The sequence below is a fragment of the Ranitomeya variabilis genome, chromosome 2 (assembly GCF_051348905.1).
Source record: "Ranitomeya variabilis isolate aRanVar5 chromosome 2, aRanVar5.hap1, whole genome shotgun sequence".
Classification (NCBI taxonomy): domain Eukaryota; kingdom Metazoa; phylum Chordata; class Amphibia; order Anura; family Dendrobatidae; genus Ranitomeya; species Ranitomeya variabilis.
Genome location: NC_135233.1, coordinates 770,871,357 through 770,894,671, shown reverse-complemented (window position 1 = coordinate 770,894,671; position 23,315 = coordinate 770,871,357). Strand labels below are relative to the sequence as shown.

General features: G+C 41.3%; 1 protein-coding gene across 2 annotated transcripts in view; it reads right to left on the bottom strand.

Annotated features, from left to right (window-relative positions):
* RNGTT (RNA guanylyltransferase and 5'-phosphatase) overlaps positions 1 to 23,315 on the bottom strand; it is a 587,560-nt gene that overhangs the window by 433,247 nt on the left and 130,998 nt on the right. For both annotated transcript variants that reach the window (XM_077289743.1, XM_077289744.1), the window contains exon 7: positions 11,594 to 11,703. In XM_077289743.1, the coding sequence (XP_077145858.1) occupies positions 11,594 to 11,703 (110 nt within the window). The remainder of the gene's footprint in view (positions 1 to 11,593; positions 11,704 to 23,315) is intronic.

Below are 23,315 nucleotides of genomic sequence, written 5' to 3'. Positions count from 1 at the left end.
AAATGAGAGTGACTCTTGATGGGCCAGAGGCTGGATCAGTAAAGGGCAGAGAGCTCCACTCCGACTCAGACGCCAGCTAGGTGGAGGTGGGGTACTGGTATGGGCTGGTATCAACAAAGATGAACTTGGGGGACCTTTTTGGGTTGAGGATGGAGTGAAGCTTAACTCCCAGACCTACTACCAGTTTCTGGAAGACAACTTCTTCAAGCAGTGGTACAGGAAGAAGTCGGTATCGTTCAATAAAAACAGGATTTTCATGCAGGACAATGCACCATCACATGCCTCCAACTACTCCACAGCGTGGCTGGCCAGTAAAGGTCCCAAAAAAGAAAAAATAATGACATGGCCCCCTTGTTCACCTGATCTGAACACCATAGAGAACCTGTGGTCCCTCATAAAATGTTAGATCTACAGGGAGGGAAAACAGTCCACCTCTCGGAACAGTGTCTGGGAGGCTGTGGTGGCTGCTGCACGCAATGTTGATCGTAAACAGATCAAGCAACTGACAGAATCAATGGATGGAAGGCTGTTGAGTGTCATCAAAGAAAGGTGGCTAAATTGGTCACTAATTTTTTTGGTTTTGTTTTTGCATGTCAGAAATGTTTATTTCTAAATTTTGTGCAGTTATTATTGGTTTACCTGGTGAAAATAAACAAGTGAGATGGGAATATATTTGGTTTTTATTAAGTTGCCTAATAATTCTGCACAGTAATAGTTACCTGCACAAACAGATATCCTCCTAAGATAGCCAAATCTAAAAAAAAAAAAACACTCCAACTTCCAAAAATATTAAGGTTTGATATTTATGAGTCTTAGGGGTTGATTGAGAACATACAGTTGTGGCCAAAAGTATTGACACCCCTGCAATTCTGTCAGATAATACTCAGTTTTTTCCTGAAAATGATTGCAAACACAAATTCTTTGGTATTATTATCTTCATTTAATTTGTCTTAAAAGAAAAAACACAAAAAGAATTATCCTAAAGCCAAATTGGATATAATTCCACACCAAACATAAAAAATGGGGTGGACAAAAGTATTGGCACTGTTCGAAAAATCATGTGATGCTTCTCTAATTTGTGTAGTTAACAGCACCTGTAACTTACCTGTGGCACCTAATAGGTGTTGGCAATAACTAAATCACACTTGCAGCCAGATGACATGGATTAACCTCTGTCCTGTGTCCTTGTGTGTACAACATTGAGCATTGAGAAAAGAAAGAAGACCAAAGAACTGTCTGAGGACTTGAGAAACCAAATTGTGAGGAAGCATGAGCAATCTCAAGGCTACAAGTCCATCTCCAAAGACCTGAGGCTATGTGCACACTCTGCGGCTTGCTCTGCGGGTTCTCCCGCAGCGGAATTGATAAATCTGCAGGGCAAAACCGCTGCGGTTATCCCTGCAGATTTATCGCGGTTTGTTCCGCGGTTTCCACTGCGGGATTACTCCTATACTATTGATGCTGCATATGCAGCAATATGTAGCATCAATAGTAATGTTAAAAATAATAAAAATTGGTTATACTCACCCTCTGATGTCCGAATCTCCTCGGCGCTGCACGCGACGCTCCGGTTCCAAAGATGCTGTGCCGAGAAGGACCTTCGTGACGTCATGGTCATGTGACCGCGGCGTCATCACGGTCATGTGACCGCGACGTCACCGCAGGTCCGGCTCGCACAGCAACCCTGAGACCGGACAGCCGCGTGCAGCGCTGAGAGGTGAGTATAGCATTATTTTTCATTTTAATTCTTTTTTTTTTTTACACTATTTATGCTTCCCAGGGCCTGGAGGAGAGTCTCCTCTCCTCCACCCCGGGTAGCAACCGCACATTATCCGCTTACTTCCCGCATCGTGGGCACAGCCCCATGCGGGAAGTAAGCGGAACAATGCATTTCTATGGGTGCAGAATCGCTGCGATTCTGCACAAAGAAGTGACATGCTGCGGGTTGTAAACCGCTGCGTTTCTGCGCGGTTTTTCCCGCAGCATGTGCACTGCGGTTTGCGGTTTCCATAGGGTTTACATGTTAATGTAAACGCAATGGAAACTGCTGCGGACCCGCAGCATCAAAATCGCTGCGGATCCGCGGTAAAAACCGCAAAGTGTGAACATGGCCTGAATGTTCCTGTGTCTACCGTGCGCAGTGTCATCAAGAAGTTTAAAGCCCATGGCACTGTGGCTAACCTCCCTAGATGTGGACGGAAAAGAAAAATTGACAAGAGATTTCAACGCAAGATTGTGCGGATGTTGGATAAAGAACCTCGACTAACATCCAAACAAGTTCAAGCTGCCCTGCAGTCCGAGGGTACAACAGTGTCAACCCGTACGATCCGTCGGCATCTGAATGAAAAGGGACTGTATGGTAGGAGACCCAGGAAGACCCCACTTCTTACCCCGAGACATAAAAAAGCCAGGCTGGAGTTTGCCAAAACTTACCTGAAAAAGCCTAAAACTTTTTGGAAGAATGTTCTCTGGTCAGATGAGACAAAAGTAGAGCTTTTTGGGCAAAGGCATCAGCATAGAGTTTACAGGAGAGAAAAAGAGGCATTCAAAGAAAAGAACACGGTCCCTACAGTCAAACATGGAGGAGGTTCTCTGATGTTTTGGGGTTGCTTTGCTGACTCTGGCACTAGACTGCTTGACCATGTGCATGGCATTATGAAGTCTGAAGACTACCAACAAGTTTTGCAGCATAATGTAGGGCCCTGTGTGAGAAAGCTGGGTCTCCCTCAGAGGTCATGGGTCTTCCAGCAGGACAATGACCCAAAACACTTCAAAAAGCACTAGAAAATGGTTTGAGAGAAAGCACTGGAGACTTCTAAGGTGGCCAGCAATGAGTCCAGACCTGAATCCCATAGAACACCTGTGAAACGATCTAAAAATGGCAGTTTGGAGAAGGCACCCTTCAAATATCAGGGGCCTGGAGCAGTTTGCCAAAGAAGAATGGTCTAAAATTCCAGCAGAGCATTGTAAGAAACTCATTGATGGTTACCGAAAGCGGTTGGTCGCAGTTATTTTGGCTAAAGGTTGTGCAACCAAGTATTAGGCTGAGGGTGCCAATACTTTTCTCTGGCCCATTTTTGGAGTTTTGTGTGAAATGATAAATGTTTTGCTTTTTGCTTCATTCTCTTTTGTGTTTTTTCATTTAAGACAAAGTAAATGAAGATGATAATACCAAAGAATTTGTGTTTGCAATCATTTTCAGGAAGAAACTGAGTATTATCTGACAGAATTGCAGGGGTGTCAATACTTTTGGCCACAACTGCAGTTGTTGATCAATAATAAAAATAATCCTCTGAAATACAACTTGCCTAATAATTCTGCATGCAGTGTATTATACTATATGAAGTCTTCCTATGGGGATTGCGTTACACTATATGACGGCCTATAGGGAGTGACAAATAATAATAGCTAGTTCAACTGCTGGCATATAAAAAGAAACAGTGGGTAAAACCAGTAAATTGTCTCAACACAAACGCGCCACGACCAGGTGCTTTCTGCAATATTTCAGACAGAGGAGTGAAAAGAATTTTCAGAAGCGTAGTATTTACAGGTGCTTCTCATAAAATTAGGATATCATCAAAAAGTTAATTTATTTCAGTTCTTCTATACAAAAAGTGAAACTCATATTATATAGAGTCATTACAAACAGAGTGATCAATTTCAAGTGTTTATTTCTGTTAATGTTGATGATTATGGCTTACAGCCAATGAAAACCCAAAAGTCATTATCTCAGTAAATTAGAATACTTTATAACATCAGCTTAAAAAATTATTTTAAGATCCGAAATGTTGGTCTACTGACATGTATGTTCAGTAAATGCACTCAATACTTGGTCGGAGCTCCTTTTGCATCAATTACTCCATCAGTGCAGCGTGGCATTGAGGCGATCTGCCTTTGGCACTGCTGAGGTGTTATGGAAGCCCAGGTTGCTTCTTTGACAGCAGCCTTCAGCTCGTCTGCATTGTTGGGTCTGGTGTCTCATCTTTCTCTTGACAATACCCAATAGCTTCTCTATGGTGTTAACGTCAGGCGAGTTTGCTGCCCAATCAAGCACAGTGATACTATTGTTTTTAAACCAGGTATTGGTACTTTTGGAAGTGTGGACAGGTGCCAAGTCCTGCTGGAGAATGAAATTTCCATCTCCAAAAAGATTGTCAGCAGAGGGAAGCATGAAGTGCTCTAAATTTCCCGGTAAATGGCTGTGCTGATTTTGGTCTTGATAAAACACAGTGGAACTACACCAGCAGATTACATGGCTCCCCAAACCATCACTGATTCCGGAAACTTCACACTAGACCTCAAGCAGATTGGAATGTGTGCCTCTCCACTCTTCCTCCAGATTCTGGGAACGTTATTTCCAAATGAAATGCAAAATTTACTTTCCTTGTGAAGTGTGTCAATGATTGCCTTCTGGTCTTCTGTCAAGTCAGCAGTCTTCCCCATGATTGTGGAACCTACTTAAACAGACTAACGGACCTTTTTAAACTCTTAGGAAGCCTTTGCAGGTGTTTTTTGTTAATTATTCTAACTTACTGAGAAAATGACTTCTTGGTTTTCATTGGCTGTAAGCCATAATCATCAACATTAACAAAAATAAACACTTGAAATAGATCACTCTGCTTGCAATGACATATAATATATGAGTTTAACTTTTTGTACTGAAGAACTGAAATAAATTAACTTTTTGATGATATTCTAATATTGTGAGATGCACCTGTATGTATACTTAGTGCACAGGCTTCATGAGTCTAGAGACCCACTACCTGACAATTTTAACAGAATACAGTGGGGGAAATAATTATTTGATCCCGTGCTGATTTTGTAAGTTTGCCCACTGACAAAGACATGAACAGTCTATAATTTTAAGGGTAGAGTATCAAAAATAAAATCCAGAAGATCACATTGTATACATTACATACATTTATTTGCATTTTGCAGTTAGAATTAAGTATTTGATCCCTCTGGCAAACAAGAATTAACCCCTTTACCCCCAAGGGTGGTTTGCACGTTAATGACCGGGCCAATTTTTACAATTCTGACCACTGTCCCTTTATGAGGTTATAACTCTGGAACGCTTCAACGGATCCTGATGATTCTGACATTGTTTTCTCGTGACATATTGTACTTCATGATAGTGGCAAAATTTCTTTGATATTACCTGCGTTTATTTGTTAAAAAAAAAACGGAAATTTGGCGAAAATTTGGAAAATTTCGCAATTTTCCAAATTTGAATTTTTATACAATTAAATCACAGTGATATGTCACACAAAATACTTAATAAGTAACATTTCCCACATGTCTACTTTACATCAGCACAATTTTGGAACCAACATTTTTTTTTGTTAGGGAGTTATAAGGGTTAAAAGTTGACCAGCAATTTCTCATTTGTACAACACAATTTTTTATTTTAGGGACCGCATCTCATTTGAAGTCAGTTTGAAGGGTCTATAAGATGGAAAATACCCAAGTGTGACACCATTCTAAAAACTGCACCCCTCAAGGCGCTCAAAACCACATTCAAGAAGTTTATTAACCCTTCAGGTGTTTCACAGGAATTTTTGTGATGTTTAAATAAAAATGAACATTTAACTTTTTTTACACAAAAAATTTACTTCAGCTCCAATTTGTTTTATTTTACCAAGGGTAACAGGAGAAAATCGACCACAAAAGTTGTTGTACAATTTGTACGGAGTACGCCGACACCCCATATGTGGGGGTAAACCACTGTTTGGGCGCATGGCAGAGCTTGGAAGGGAAGGAGCGCCATTTGACTTTTCAATGCAAAATTGACTGGAATTGAGATGGGACGCCATGTTGCGTTTGGAGAGCCCCTGATGTGCCTAAATATTGAAACCCCACACAAGTGACACCATTTTGGAAAGTGGACCCCCTAAGGAACTTACCTAGATGTGTGGTGAGCACTTTGACCCATTAAGTGATTCACAGAAGTTTACAATGCAGAGCCGTAAAAATAAAAAATATTTTTTCACAAAAATGATCTTTTCGACCCCAATTTTTTATTTTCCCAAGGGAAAGAGAAGAAATTGGACTCCAAAAGTTGTTGTACAATTTGTCCTGAGTACGCTGATACCTCATATGTGGGGGTAAACCACTGTTTGGACGCATGGCAGAGCTCGGAAGGGAAGGAGCGCCATTTGACTTTTCAATGCAAAATTGACTGGAATTAAGATGGGACGCCATGTTGCGTTTGGAGACCCACTGATGAAACCCCCCACAATTGACACCATTTTGGAAAGTAGACCCCCTAAGGAACTCATCTAGATGTGTTGTGAGAGCTTTGAACCCCCAAGTGTTTCACTACAGTTTATAACGCAGAGCCGTGAAAATAAACATTTTTTTTTTTTCCACAAAAATTATTTTTTAGCCCCCAGTTTTGTATTTTCCCAAGGGTAACAGGAGAAATTGGACCCCAAACGTTGTTGGCCAATTTGTCCTGAGTACGCTGATACCCCATATGTGGGGGGGAACCACCGTTTGGGCGCATGGGAGAGCTCGGAAGGGAAGGAGCGCCATTTGGAATGCAGACTTAGATTGAATGGTCTGCAGGCGTCACGTTGCATTTGCAGAGCTCCTAAAGTACCTAAACCGTAGAAACTCCCCACAAGTGACCCCATATTGGAAACTAGACCCCCCACGGAACTTATCTAGATGTGTTGTGAGAACTTTGAACCCCCAACTGTTTCACTACAGTTTATAACGCAGAGCCGTGAAAATAAAAAATATTTCCTTTTTTTTTTTTTTTTTTTAAACACAAAAATTATTTTTTAGCCCCGAGTTTTGTTTTTTCCCAAGGGTAACAGGAGAAATTGGACCCCAAAAGTTGTTGTCCAATGTGTCCTGAGTACGCTGATACCCCCATATGTTGGGGTAAACCCTTGTTTGTGCGCACGGGAGAGCTCGTAAGGGAAGGAACACTGTTTTACTTTTTCAACGCAGAATTGGCTGGAATTGAGATCGGACGCAATGTCGCATTTGGAGAGCCCCTGATGTGCCTAAACAGTGGAAACCCCCAATTCTAACTGAAACCCTAATCCAAACACACCCCTAACCCTAATCTCAACTGTAAGCCTAACCACACCCCTAACCCTGACACACCCCTAACCCTAATCCCAACTCTATTCCCAACCGTAAATGTAATCCAAACCCTAACTTTAGCCCCAACCCTAACTTTAGCCCCAACCCTAACCCTAACTGTAGCCCTAACCCTAGCCCAAACCCTAACCCTAGCCCTGACCCTAGCCCTAACCCTAGCCCTAACCCTAGTCCAAGCCCTAACCCTAACGGGAAAATGGAAATAAATACATTTTTTTATTTTTTTTTATTTTTCGTAACTAAGGGAGTGATGAAGGGGGGTTTGATTTGCTATTTATAGCGCGTTTTCTAGCGGATTTTTGATTGGCAGCTGTCACACACTAAAAGACGCTTTTTATTGCAAAAAATGTTTTTTTGCGTTACCACATTTTGAGAGCTATAATTTTTCCATATTTTAGTCCACAGAGTCATGTGAGGTCTTGTTTTTTGCAGGACGAGTTGACGTTTTTATTGGTAACATTTTCGGGCATGTGACATTTTTTGATCGCTTTTTATTCCAATTTTTGTGAGGCAGAATGACCAAACACCAGGTATTCATGAATTTCTTTTTTGGGGGGGCGTTTATACCGTTCCGCGTTTGGTAAAATGGATAAAGCAGTTTTATTCTTCGGGTCAGTATGATTACAGCGATATCTCATTTATATCATTTTTTTTATGTTTTGGTGCTTTTATACTATAAAAACTATTTTATACAAAAAATTATTATTTTTGCATCGCTTTATTCTGAGGACTATAACTTTTTTATTTTTTCGCTGATGATGCTGTATGGCAGCTCGTTTTTTGCGGGACAAGATGACGTTTTCAGCGGTACCATGGTTATTTATTTCCGTCTTTTTGATCGCATGTTATTCCACTTTTTGTTCGGCGGTATGATAATAAAGCGTTGTTTTTTGCCTTTTTTTTTTTCCCGGTGTTCACTGAAGGGGTTAACTAGTGGGACAGTTTTATAGGGCGGGTCGTTACGGACGCGGCGATACTAAATATGTGTACTTTTATTGTTTTGTTTTTTTTATTTAGCTAAAGGAATGTATTTATTGAAACAATAAAAAAATTTTATTATTATTTATTTAGGAATATTTTTTTTTTTTTTTTACATATTTACTTTGCCCTGAGGGGGGCATCACAGTAAAGTGACAGATCGCCGATCTGACACTTTGCTATGCACTGTGTCAGATGGGCGATCTGACGTGCACAGTAGGGAGGCTTCCCGGCGCCTGCTCTGAGCAGGCGCTGTGACGTCACCTCCCTGCAGGACCCGGATGCAGGACCGCGGCCATTTTGGATCCGGGGACTGCAGGGAGGAGACGCTAGGTACAAGGTGAGCACATCGCCTTGTACCGATCGTCTCAGGGAAGTCTGAGATGCTACCCAAAACCGCCGGTACACTGCGATCATGTTTGATCGCAGTGTGCCAGGGGTTAAGGTGCCGGGGGCGGTCCGTGACCGCTCCTGGCACATAGTGCCGGATGTCAGCTGCGATAGTCAGCTTACACCCGGCCGCGATCGGCCGCGCTCCCCCTGTGAGCGCGGCTGATCGCGCTGGACGTACTATTCCGTCCTTGGGAATTAGGGCCCACCCCACATGGACGGAATAGTACTTCCAATGACAGAAAGGGGTTAATACTTGGTGGCAAAACCCTTGTTGGCAAGCACAGTAGTCAGACTTTTTTTGCAGTTGATGAGGTTTGTGCACATGTCAGGAGGAATTTTGGCCCACTCCTCTTTTCAGATCATCTCTAAATCATTAAGATTTTGAGGCTGTTGCTTGGCAACTCTGAGCTTCAACTCCCTCTATAAGTTTTCTATGGGATTAAGGTCTGGAGACTAGCTAGGCCACTCCATGACCTTTATGTGCTTCTTTTTGAGCCACTCCTTTGTTGCCTTGGCTGTGTTTTGGGCCACTGTCTTGCTGGAAGACCCAGCCACATCACATTTTTAAATGTCCTGGTGGAGAGAAGGAGGTTGTCACTCAGGATTTTATGGTACATGGCTTCATCCATTCTCCCATTGATGCAGTGAAGTAGTCCTGTGCCCTTAACAGAGAAACACCCACAAAACATAAGGTTTCCACCTCCATGCTTGACAGTGGGGACGGTGTTCTTTGGGTCATAGGCAGCATTTCTCTTCCTCCAAATATGGCGAGTTGAGTTAATGCCAAAAACCTCAATTTTTGTCTCATCTGACCACAGCACCTTCTCCCAATCACTCACAGAATCATCCAGGTGTTCATTGGCAAACTTCACACGGGCCTGCACATGTGCCTTCTTGAGCAGGGGGACCATGCGGGCACTACAGGATTTTAAACCTTTACGGCGTAATGTGTTACCAATGGTTTTCTTGGTGACTGTCGTCCCAGCTGCCTTGAGATCATTAACAAGTTTCCCCCGTGTAGTGTTAGGCTGATCTCTCACCTTCCTCATGATCAAGGATACCCCTTGAGGTGAGATTTTGCATGGTGCCCCAGGTCGATGTCGATTGACAGTCATTTTGCATTTCTTCCATTTTCTTACTATTGCACCAACAGTTGTCTCCTCACCCAGAGTCTTACTTATGGCTTTGTAGCCCATTCCAGCTTTGTGCAGGTCTATGATCTTGTCCCTGACATCCTTATAAAGCTCTTGCCCATGTAGTAGAGGTTAGAGTCTGACTGATTGAGTCTTTTATAAAGGGGACTATGTAAGACAGCTGTCTTTAATGCAGGTAATGAGTTGATTAGGAGAGTCTAACTGGTCTGTAGGAGCCAGAACTCTAATGGTTGGTAGGGGATCAAATACTTATTTCTCAGTGCGGGGGCTCTGCCGGCATTTTGTGAAAGCATCTCTATATTCTGACAGCTATAAGTTTTTAATTTTTCCACTGATCAGGCTGTATGGCGGCATGTTTTTTTGCTGGACAAGATGACATTTTCGGCTATACCAAGTTTACTTACATTTGTCTTCTTGATTGATGGTATGATAAAGAAGCATTTTTTTGTCACTTTTTTTTTTTTTTTTTTTTTTTAACTGTGGTCACTGAAAGGGTTAACTAGTGTGAGAGTATTATAGGTCAGTATGCTGTAGAAGTGGCGATACCAAGTATATATATTTTATTTTTGTTTTTACATATATATACATATTATTGTTATAATTTTTTTCCTTTTTTTATTTAGTGATATATTTTTTTCTTAGTATCTCTATGAGACTAACTTTTTTCACTTTGATCGCTGGAATAATGCAATGCATTGGTATTGAAATGCATTATACCTGTTAATTTAAGCTTATAGAAGCCTCTTAGATAATGTTCCGGGCATGGTCTAAGCAGGCCTCAAAAGCTGACCCATCAAGAGGTTGTCACGTGACCTCATGCTGTCATGGCAACCATCAGCCCCCCCCCCCAATGTCGATGCAGGGGCACCAATCGGATGAGAGAGCCCTTTCCCTCTTCTTCCCGCTATTGATCACAGCATTTAAGCAGTGAGACAGCCCAGGGCAGTGCGGACACTGCTCCTGACAGTGTCAGCCGTGTCTCAGTTATCATTTAAGGCAAGCTCCCAGCAGCGATCGTGTGGAAACCACTCTTGTGCCAGTACGATCAGCAGGACATACCGGTACGTCCATTTGCAGGAGCGTTAATCGAATCATTTATGTGGATAGATATTTTGTTTTAGATCTTAGGAGAGAATGGGCATGCATTTTTATCTCCCCCCCCCCCCCCCCAAGTGACAACCGCAGGGTGACTGAGTTTCTTACTGAAAACATCCTATCAACTTCATAGGAGATCATTAGTTTCACGATATACTGCAATACTAAAATATTGCAGTACATAATCAAATGATAAGTGGTATTGCTTAATATGTCATGTTATTGGATTCAAAGTTTTACATGATGAGTAGCAGTGCTCCCTGCCTGGGACTGCTGAAAGAAAATTGTGCAGTGACAGCAGGGAAAGTTTAAGGGCTCTGATCTCCTACATAGGACGCATATGAAATAAAATAAACCAGGAAATTTCTATCTGCCCTGACGTGCCTTTTAATAAATGTAACTATATTCTTAGAAATCACATTTCTGGGAGCATCTTTTCTTACATTTCTATATTCTGTGGTTCCTCAGTCATTCCTCCTGGGTGTTACCACTCACATTGTCTAATCACTGCTGACAGTATCAGACGCCCCCTTGAGAAGGAAAATCTTAACATTCAGTTTATAATTTATTCATGCATTTTTTGGAAAGAATAATAGTGGAATGGCACAATTCAGATTAATAGGGAAATGTGTTCCAAAATTGTTATTTTATGGTGAACTTAAAGTATTTACTAAAAAAACATGTCAGGATCGGTGACAGGTTCCCTATAATCAGGCTGTAGACTCTCATTACTGGACAGAAAACAATGGAAACTACAGAAACTGATCATCTTTTACATCCATTAGGTGCATAAATTGTGAACTATTTCTCAAAGAGAACAGATGTCCAAAATAATAGAAGACAGGCAAAATTTTGCATACCCTTCCCATGAGGAGAACTGCTGACACTTCCTCTGTATTTCTCCAAGTTTTGGTTGTGTAGTTACCTGGGTTACATTTTTTACTGCAATACCTTCTAAAAATATTGCACCCTGTGGAAATCAAAAAAAGAAAAACAAAAATGATTAATAATGTAGTGGCATGCTGAAAGAAACAGCTTCTATCATCTTCATAAAGAGTGAAGAAAAAAAGTAAAGTACAGAAAGAAAATAGCAATATAAGAAAAGCAAAAAGAAAAAAGCATTCTTTACCAGATAAAGAAACTTTAAAAAGCGATATAATACTCATGCTGCTCATCAGTTCCTCGGTCTGTTAGAATTGTGAATGTAGCTCTGGGCTAAAACACAAACTAACAAAAGACCAATATACCATAATAATGCAATGTATTTTCAAAGCTATTCAATGTTTGATACAGAATAATTCTATATAAAAATTGGAAAACTGTGCTCCAAGTTGGCTGTACATATTTCCCATTCTGTCTATCTGGCAAAAATGGAAACACTGATCTTGGAAGATGAGATAGTTACTAAAAATGCACAACACTCAACTTTACAGAAGTGGAGCCTTAAGCAAGTAAATAGAAAATTATATACTAATGTAGAGCTATACATTTTATCAGAGAATTTTCCTTATTGCAAGTCTTCTGTTTATGGTTTTGTGAGGTGTGACAATATATTCCAGTTTCATTACGGAAACAAATACCCTGATTATCGATTTTTATTTTTGTCTAAGAAGAACACATTTTCAGATAGGAGACAAAGAGGTTGACCACTACTTTTTTTTTATTCATGTCCTATCCTCAGGTAAGTATAATTAGAATTAGGGTGCACTATCATAGAACCATAAATAAATCACAGGTATGTAAGCAGGGTGCAACACTTTGTATGGAAGAAGACTACAAATGGGGAGAAAAAGACCACACAAATACGGGTGTGCGCACCTGACTCAAAAGTAAATCTTAAGAATATAGACAATTTTATTAGAAACCTCAGACATACAAAAATAAATAAAACCATCTAAAAACAAGTGTAGGACAAAATCAATACCCTACCCCCCAAAGAAACACAATAGCCATATAGGACAACCAATAAGTAGAGCTCCACTAGTATATATACATGAGCCGGGCATGAAAACTATATATTTACACCACTATTCCATGAGGACTCTTTTGCCTATTTTGGCTTCTTACCCGAGTTCCCTTTGAGCTGGTCAGGTAATCATGCTCACGGACATCTCTATGCATATCCTGCATTCTATTGCTTAGCAGGTTGCATTAGTGTTCTCTCCATCTGTCTGCCTTTATATTACCTGATATACCTTCACTTCGCCTCCCAGGCTGGATAATTCTCTTTATGTAATTTATATCCCCTTTTTTGATCCTATACATGGCTTATATCTGTCCTTCTTAGTCATTCCAGCTTTGTTGCTTACCTTGTCCATCATTTTATTCATGGGATAATTTATTTTCTGGTTATATGGTTAGAGGTATTTCTAGCCTTCTGTTGTTCAGGATAATATTAATTATATATATTTTTCTCAGGCTGTTGGTTATGTGGATGTATTTATGTCCTTGCATGTCATATTGATATCGATTTTGTCCTACACTTGTTTTTAGATGGTTTTATGAATTTTTGTATGTCCAAAGTTATTAATAACATTGTCTATATTCTTAAGATTTACTTTTGAGTCAGGTGTGCATATTAGTATTTGTTTGGTTGTTCTTCTCCCCATTTGCTATCCTCAGGTAAGACCATCTTTATCTGTCCATTGGGGATGCAACACCCGGAAACCCCGCTAATCAGCTGTTATCGGCAGCGGCAGGAAGTTTTCCAGTGCTGCTGGAACACAGAACTTATGTAATTTTAATAGTGGCCGTGACCAGGTACTACGGATCCAACCTCTACTCAAATGAATAGGAGTGGGTCTGTAGTACCCGGACACATTCACTATAGTTTTGTCGGAGCTGCTGTGTTCCAGAAGCATCCGAGAAGTTCTGGCCACCACCGATAACAGCTCATCACTGGGCTTGCCGGGTGTTGCATCACCACTGATCAGAAATTGATAGTCTATCCTAAGGATAGGCCACCAATAAAGTAGTGGGCAACCTCTTTAAATATGACCTATAACAGCTCTCCCAATATGTCATTTTTTAGAAAATAAATGTAGCAGTCATAAGATATTCTGACATCTCTACTTGTGATGTGTTGTTTCTCTGTTATTCATCTTCGATAATGTTTGAACACATTGACAACAACTGGGTGTTACCATTTGGAGGTTATGTCACTGTCCTAACAGTGATGACCATTATCAGATGTTGTAGGGACACCACCACTTGACAAGGACAATGGTAAGAACAAGAAATGACAGAGGATCAGAATTTTGCAGAGTTCTAAGTAACGATGCTCCTGACTAAAGTTGAGCGAATTTTTCAAAATTCAGTTCCGAATATGATCTGAACACAGCCGAACGTCATTGGAGTCAATAGGAGTAGAAATGAACAAATATGTTCAGGACCGATCATCAAACATAAATTCGTCATGAATAGAGCCCTAATATGGTACGAATATGGCAAATTCAGATTCGGTGACTGAATCCGAACATATTTGCTCAACTCTACGCCTGACAGGTCCTCAGTCTGTGCTCAACTGCTAAAGCTGCATTCTTTGACAAAATTAAAATAAATAAAAAATAGAAAAACATTAATCCAAGTGCTGCACGTTACTGAGGCAGTACTACTCTGGTGAGGAGTCCTTTCTCCAAACTAGTCCAGACTTTGATCTCTGAATCACACCTGTCTGGGTGTGACTGACAGAACGATTCTGCAGGCTGTCAATCATGCCCAAGGTGGCGTGATTAGAAGATCCAAAATAGTACTAGTTCATGGAAAACATGCACTGCTGGACTAGTCCTGCCTCACTAGCATGTCCTGTGATGCTGCAGGATTCAAATTAATTTTTTAAATATTGAAGCATTAGTAAGGCACATGAAACACCTTATAAAAAACAAAATCCGCACAAACACCGCTATTATAGGGGCCAGGGAAAGTCGGGACATCTGACAGGTTCCATTTATTCAGCAGAATTTCACACCGAAAACTATTTATATGTTCATGCAGCTCTTTCAAAGACAAGTCCAGGAATACCTTTACATGAGCAGACTGTTCCTCTGTTTCTGAGAAAACACCAATGGGTCATTCCATGTCAAGTGATCCAAATATGAATATTTTTTTTACCTGACGTCTTTAGATTTTTTTTATTTTTTGGTTTTATGAAGTACAACTTTAGTTAATTACAAATTAAAAGTTTAGAATTTTTTTCTTCATCAGTTAATTTTTTACAGATTTTTAAAGTTTTAAAAAAGGGCAGATTTTGGCCTGGTATGGCTTTACATTTTTTATCATATCTCGGGCTAGAATTAAGATATAGAGGTGGGAGAGGCATCATTTTTCTCAGAACGGTGCCAGCTTTCATTTGATATGTCACAAGACTATGTTTCTTTATATTTTGTTTTGGTGAAATCACATTAAACATTTTGATGCGCAATTCTGAAAAAAACGTATGTTTTAAAATTGTGAAAACATGCATGTGGGTTACTTGTGTCCTTGTTTATATTTGTACAGGGATTCAACTTGGGATCTATCACATTTGTATTTTTTTTTTTAAGCCTTGAATCATGTGATTTTAGGTTTGTGTGAGATTCTTCCTTTTTTCTTTTCAAATTACAACTTATTGCATTCAACATTTATATGTAACAATAAAGAAACACAAAAAACAAATACCAAAGTGCCAGAATAAATACATCTTAATCATCATAACAACTGGCTCAGCATTTTCAACCTGAATTCATTGAACAAGCCAAAAGAAAAATCACATCCTCAAGTGTGATTTTCTAAATACAGTCTGATCCTAATTATATGTTAAAAACAAGATTAAAAGAACCAATATTTCTACCACCTATTTATACATGGAACAATTTTTTTTCTACTATATCACTAAACATGTCATTTATGAAGTGTTTAAGAAGAATAGTCCAGTAGTTAAATCCTCGTACTATAAAATATGAACTAATCAAACAATTAATAGTAGGCTTTTACACTGGTCTTCTATCATCAATGTGTCCCTTCTGGAGGATGAAATGTTATCTTGTCCATAAGCGCTCACTAGCAATGGCCGTTTCCTTCTGTGTCAGAGTATGTGCGGCTGTCATGGTGCTCGGCTCCACCTGAGTTATATCTGATTTTTGTTCACTTTTACAATGTCTGATTTTCTTGGATACACACAGGACGGCGCTGGACCAGAAGGTGCAGAAAAGTCACTTCTACGTCTTCATTTTCACAATCTTTGGAGAGTCCAGTAGCCGCAGGCGCCGATCATATTCACAGGTCACGTAACCAGTTGTGTCATCCATTGCCGATCTTGTGCCGCCTTCTAACACGTCATAGACGTCACTGTCTTTATTTCCACTACATGGGATGACAGTCCGGTATTGCCGAGTCCCTGTGATGGGTTCTGCTTCCTGTAAACGAGGTTTTCACAATCTTTCCTCTTCGTAGTCCTGGTTTGTACAATACATGAACTGGATGTTAAGAATATTTTTCTCCCTCCATTTGAGGAGTTTCCTGGGTGTTCAGATTTGGTGTGAATACGGTCTGTGGAGGCTGGAGCTGCCGGCCTGTCATCTGCTCTGCAGGCACTGTCTAACCCTGGTCATCCTCAGCCCTAACAAAGCTTTCTCCTCTGTCCTCTCCTGCTTCTATGTGGTAACATAATAAAATAATACAGGAATATCTAACAATCATGGATTATTTGGTAAATATGGACCCCACACTTCTACACCACAGGCTGAGCAGATCTGAAATCAAGATTTTTGAACTGACACTAATAGTTTTATTTTTTAAAATATGATCCCATCATGATCCCAGCTTGTGTTTTGGTACAGAAGTGGCTAGGAGCATAACAGGCACATGTGCAGTTTTTGAAATTTTTAAATTAAACGTTTTTTTCAGAAATGCGTTTTAAAGTTTTGCGCTTGCGTTCACATAGGTAAAATATTATTAAAGATACTCTTGTGACAGATCTGGTGAAAGCCTGTACAGTTCTGAGTAGAATGGTGTTTATTTTGTTTCTCTATCTCTTTTCTAGCCTGAGTTATGGGGAGAAATGTAAAGGCAGGCAACACCGAAATTCGCACTTTTTCCGAACTTTGAAAATCAATAAAAAATAAAAAAAAAAATCTAGAATTTTTTTTTCTTCACATTTTGCATTCTCTGACACACTATTACCAAATAACAAAATCTCAAAAGAATTAAAAATACAGTGGTAAAAATCATTGGTTCACTTGACATGGAATGACCCCAATTTATTTGATATGCAACTAAGGCTAAAGGACTACAGTAGATCCGAAGCCTTTGCCACTCCACTGCCTCCTCCTGCTTGACTAATGACTAGTGATGAGCAAATATACTCGTTACTCGAGATTTCCCGAGCACGCTCGGGGGTCCTCCGAGTATTTTTTAGTGCTCGGAAATTTAGTTTATATTGTCGCAGCTGAATGATTTACATCTCTCAGACAGCATAAGTACATGTGGGGATTCCCTAGCAACCAGGCAACCCCCACATGTACTTAGCCTGGCTAATAGCTGTAAATCATTCAGCTGAGGTGCTGAAAACTAAATCTCCGAGCACTAAAAAATACTCTGACGACACCCGAGCGTGCTCGGGAAATCTCGAGTAACGAGTATATTCGCTCATCACTACTAATGACTCCTTTGGTTGAATCATAGAGGCTGTTAAACAAGCATAAGGAGGGAACCCTGGGTGGCAAATAGAGCTGGAGTGACAGAGGATTAAGGGTACCGTCACACAGTGCCATTTTCATTGCTACGACGGCACGATTCGTGACGTTGCAGCGTCGTATGATTATCGCTCCAGCGTCGTAGACTGCGGTCACACGTTGCAATACACGGCGCTGGAGCGATAATTTCATGACGTATTTGCGATGTAGAAGCCGTTGGTTACTGTGCGCACATCGTATACAACCTGTGTCACACGATGCAATCATGCCGCCACAGCGGGACACTAGACGACGAAAGAAAGTTTCAAACGATCTGCTACGACGTACGATTCTCAGCGGGGTTCCGGATCGCAGTAGCGTGTCAGACACAACGATATCGTAACGATATCGCTAGAACATCACGAATCGTGCCGTCGTGGCGATGAAAATGGCACTGTGTGACGGTACCCTTAGATATACTATTTGATAACAATACAAACAATGATTTGTCAGTAACAGAGGAACAGTCTGGCCATGTAAGGGTACTGCTTGATTTGTCCTTGAAAGAGCTACAAACACATAGTTTGTAGGGTGAAATTCTGATGACAGATTCCTTTAAAAATTGATACAGCTAGAGGTAGCCAAATCAAACCCATCAGGTGTCATTAAGGCTAGTTTCACATTTCCGTCGGTACGGGGCCGTCGCAAACCGTCTGCCCGATGTACCGACGGACGTTGTGCTAAATTTAGCACAACGTGGGCAACGGATGCAGTTTACAACGCATCCGCTGCCCATTGTGATGAGAGGGGAGGAGGGGGCGGAGTTCCGGCCGCGCATGCGTGGTCGGAAATGGGGGACACGTCGCACAAAAAAACGTTACATTGAACTTTTTTTGTGCGTCGCCAAAACACGACACATCCGTCGCACGACGGATGAGTCGTGTGCCCATCCGTCGCTTATACAAGTCTATGGGCAAAAAACGCATCCTGCAAGCACATTTGCAGGATCCGTTTTTAGCCCATAACGACGGATTGCGACGGTGAACAAAAGACGGAAGTGTGAAAGTAGCCTAAGGGAATGCTCTCACAGGTTATACCACTACAGGTTACCAAAAGTCTATAGCATACCAGACAGGTGCATGTCAAATACCCACTGAAAAAAAAAACCTGTAAAAATTCACATTTCATTTCTTGAAGAATGTAACAGTTTAGGAGCCTAAAATTCTCTGCAAAGAATTGATTCATGAAGAAAAATGAAGAGCAGGATGAGTCATTCAGCACCTACAGCCTGAAATGTGCATTATATACAGCATAATGATTTCATCTTGTCGGCATTTTCACAAGAAAAATCACATAATACAAATTATTGAAAAAGCACTGCACAAAGAACCCATTATTAATGGTGCACTGAGGGACTGGGCCTCTTTAGAATCAATGGGTGACGGATTTGACAAATCCACCAATCTAACTAAATGATGTGAACGGATAACAGGAGATGGAACAAATGAGTAATGAGTAATTGAGAATGAATTCCACGCTTCATTTTGGAATAAGCTCATTTTAGATAATTTAGCATGAATAATGTTGGGCAGAACAGAGAAAGGGGTTTCCAATGCTAGAATAAGTTCTAAAAAATCCCTCATCCCTCCTCACGTCCCTACACCCACAAGTATCGTAAATGGTTGTTCCACTACAAAAGTACTGATGATTTTTGGAATAGGTCATCAATATGAGATTAGTGAGTGTATGACACCCAGCACCCCCAAGATCAGCTATAGTCAACGTTGGCTGGATGAAAGACATTGCAGAGCTGCACAGCACAGTTGCAGCCACTATTTAGCGTCCGCTGACAAATACTGCAAATCTGCTCTATTCATTTGGTTGTCATTTCAGGTGACCTTGTCTGTTGAGTTCTAGCTCCTGCCGTCTCCTCCACCCTGCCATCTCTATAAATATTTATAAACCAAAACCGTCATCCCATGTCTCAACAAGCTGAAAATCAGTCTTCACTAAAAACAGATTTTACCAGAGAACACAGAGTGAAGATTACAAAGTTTCTTATATTCATTTGTACTATTATTCTATGGATAATCTTTAAAGGGGTTATCCAGTACTACGGTATATTCTTTTTTTACTGTAGGCTTAAGAACTAACAGGCAGACAGTTGCTAACTACTTAGAAAACAGAAATATCAGAACAGGGTACATTTTAATCACCAAATCGTTAAAGTCCTCTGCCTCTATTCATAGGACTAGGGGAATACCCATATGGACACTCCTGAATATCATCATATACAAGCAGACATGGAGTAGCAGTCCAGTTATTTTTGTGCAAAAACACATAAAGTCTTTATAAATTAGAAAATCACGTGAATATATTAAAATTAGTATCCAGACTAGGCAATGTACATGGGGGAGATGGACAAACCTCACAAATAAAGGAAAGATCTTAACCATAGTTCCTCAGTGGGACACCACAAGAACAGCCCCAACGCCCGTTTCGCATTGGCTTCTTCGGGGGGCCATATCAACAAAAGACATACAGTTAAAATTAAAATACATAAAATAAAACCAGGGATCAATATATCATAGGAAGGGGACAAAACCCAACTGTTCGTTTAAACCTGCTGGTACCACAGTGTCAAGAGTGAAATCCATTTGCACTCTCTTTGCGAGGATGCGTTTGGCGTCCCCGCCTCTAATCCCCAATTGTATATGATCAATGCCCCACACTTTCAGTTCATTCGGATTACAGTTATGTTTTGATCTAAAACGGCGTGGAATTATTTAAAGAGTACTCGGGTCAGCTACATCACATTTAGCTACGATGTTTCTAACATGCTCTCTTGTCCTCATACGCAACTCCCTAGATGTAAGACCGATGTAGATTAGGTTACATGTGCAGGGGGCATAGTATATAACAAATGATGTGCTGCACGTGATGTAGTCTCTGATCCTGTACTCCTTTTGACCATCCAAGGAAGTAAAAGATGTTGCCTGGGTATGATTCTTACACGCCAGTCAATCACCGCAGGGGAAGAAACCTGTCTTTTGTCTACCTATGTTGAAAAGATTTTGAGGTTTAGTCACAGTGACTATTGCTGAGTATATCTTTAAAATTCTTGCTCTTTCGTGCCGTCATAAACAGTCCTTTAGAAAGAGGTTTAGACAAGAGAAGGTCAAGTCATTAGAACGGGCCAATGTCGATTGACAAAGTCGAAGCCAATGCGAAACGTGTGTTGGGGCTGTTCTTGTGGTGTCCCTCTGAGAAAGTATGGGTAAGAACTTTACTTTATTATTAATAATTAATTAAAATTATTGTGAGGTAGCTATTATGCGGTGCACCAATGTACTCATATTATTTGAAGCACCTGCACTTTATGAAATAGGTTATAACATATGATTGTGTTTGCTCCTCCCACCTCGATATGTAATATTGACTGAGTGACCCATTTGTCCTTTTATCCATCTCCCCCATGTAAATTGACGTATGGATACGAATTTTAATATGTTCATGTGCCTTTCTAATTATTGTATATAGTTGCTAACTACTTGCCTGTTCTGCCCAGCGCCAATCTCTGCGGGCACAGAGCGGTCTTGCCGGCGATTCCGCTGCAGCTTCCACTCAGGTCACGCCCTCACTCTGCTCCGTTAATGGGGTATTACTGCCGATGTCATGCTGATTGAGTCAGCTCCCAGCTGCATAACTGTCGTAAGGCAGCTGACAACCGGCACGACGTCGGCACTCATGCCCTGACGACACAGCATCCCGGAAGAGGAAGAACTGCTCTGTTGACATTGAACAACTGGGACATCAGCAGGAGCCATCAGTGACCGCTCTAAACCGGAGCCGGAACTAGTTAGTAACAACCTGCCTGTTTTTTTATTTAAATTTTTTTTACTATGAGCCAAAAAACTATGATATAGTCATTGAAAACCCCTTTGTTTTATGGCAGTCATTTGTGCTCCAAATGGGAAATTTCCAGGACAGTCCTTTGCTTACTTGCTATAAAAATTTATTTTGTAAGCAAATGACAGCTGTTCAGTGCACTGCTACGAACGCTCAATCTGCATGCCATGAACCTGCCCTTGATTGAGAATGCTCTCTTAACCAGAGCGGAGCTGCGTGAATTGAATCCCTGCCTCCGCTTGTCTCCACCGATACTCTAGGAGCCCAGTGAACGGGTTTGTGTGCCCCTTTGACCTGTATGATTATTATTATACATTTTATAGCACCATTTATTCCATGGCGCGCTGCATGTGAAAAGGGGGGCAAATATAGACAAATACAATAAACATGAGCAAAAACAAGGCACTAACTGGTACAGAAGGAGAGAGGACCCTGCCCGCAAGGGCTCACAGTCTACAGGGGATGGGTGAGGATACACTAGGAAAGGGTAGAGCTGGTTGTGCGGTGGTTCTGTAGGTTGAGGATCACTGTAGGCTGTAGGCTTGTCGGAAGAGGCGAGTCTTCAGGTTCTTTTTGAAGGTTTCCGTGGTAGGCGAGAGTCTGATGTGTTGGGGTAGAGTTCCAGAGTATGGAGGAAGCATGGGAGAAGTCTTGGAGAGTCCAGGAGAAGGAGGACAAAGTAGTTTCGCTTGCTCTTGGCGGTTAGTAGGTCATTGGTGACTATAATTAGGACAGTTTCAGTTGAGTGATGCGGTCGGAAGCCAGATTGTAACCAGTCAAAGAGGGAGCAGGAGGAGAGGTAGGAGGACAGTTCAAGATGGACATGCTGTTCCAGTAGTTTTGAGAGGTTGAAGAGGTGTGTTAGGGTTGGGATGAAGACTATGGCGAGGTAAGGGATGAGGTGGGACGGAAGCGGGTCAAGCGTGCAAGTGGTGAGATGTGATCTTGACAGGAGGGTGGAGAGCTGATCTTCTGTCATGGTGGAGAAGCTGGTTTTGGAGCAACAGGGTTGAGCGTCTAAGAGGGGCATTGGGGGCTGCGGGCCAAAGCTTTCCCTGATCGCATTAATCTCCTGTTTGCCTCTTTCTTTAAAGTCTTCAGCAGAAAAGAGAGGAGAGGGAGGAGGTGCTGGGGGACAGAGTAGAGAATTAAAAGTGTTGAAAAGCTGCTTAGGGTTGTGAGACAGGGAGGATATGAGAGATAAGTAGTAAGTTTGTTTTGCGTCAGTGAGCCTGTACTTGAAGCTGGCGAGGTACTGCTTGTATGCAATGAAGTGGTCGGCAGAGCGGGATCGCTTCCATCTCCGCTCAGCGACTCTGGAAGTCCGTCTCCGTTCTTTTGGGGGCAGCCGAATCGAGTGTTGCTGTTATTGTGGTGTTATAAAAAGTGGCAGAAGGGACTCAGAGATTGTAAATTGAGGTTTTTGAGATTTCTGCAAGGGTGAGTGAGTTCGTGGAGTGGAGGTTGCGCACTAGGAGAGGAGAGTGAAGAGAATGTCAGTAGGTTGTGGTCAGAAAGGGGAGGGGTAGTTAGTGAGATTAGTAAGGGAACAGAAGAGGGTAAAGAGAAGGTCCAGTGTGTGACCATCTTTGTGAGTGGATGCAGAGGACCATTGAGTGAGGCTGAAGGAGGCAGTGAGCGATAGAAGTTTAGAGGCAGCTGAGGTTTAAAACGCGTTTTGCAGTCTCATTGGCTTATCAGAGTATAGTGAGCAGCCACAGCAGAGAGGACAGAGGACTCATCTCAACTGCAGAACTCTGCATAGGAACCTGAAATGTCAAAGCAGTTCCCCTGCTGCTTTACTCACCTAGACTGCTGGCTACCAGGCTGGCACTCACTTCGCCAATCCTAAAAAAAAGCTGCGTTAGGTTAATTTTGTCCCCCCCCCCCCCCGGGGTAAATGCCTCTGTGGCCCCCTCACTCCACAGAACAACACTTGTCTAGCACTATTGCAATCAGAAAAGCAGACATGTTTCTTTTTTCTTTTTAACCCCTTCCCGACATGTGACGGTATAGTACGTCA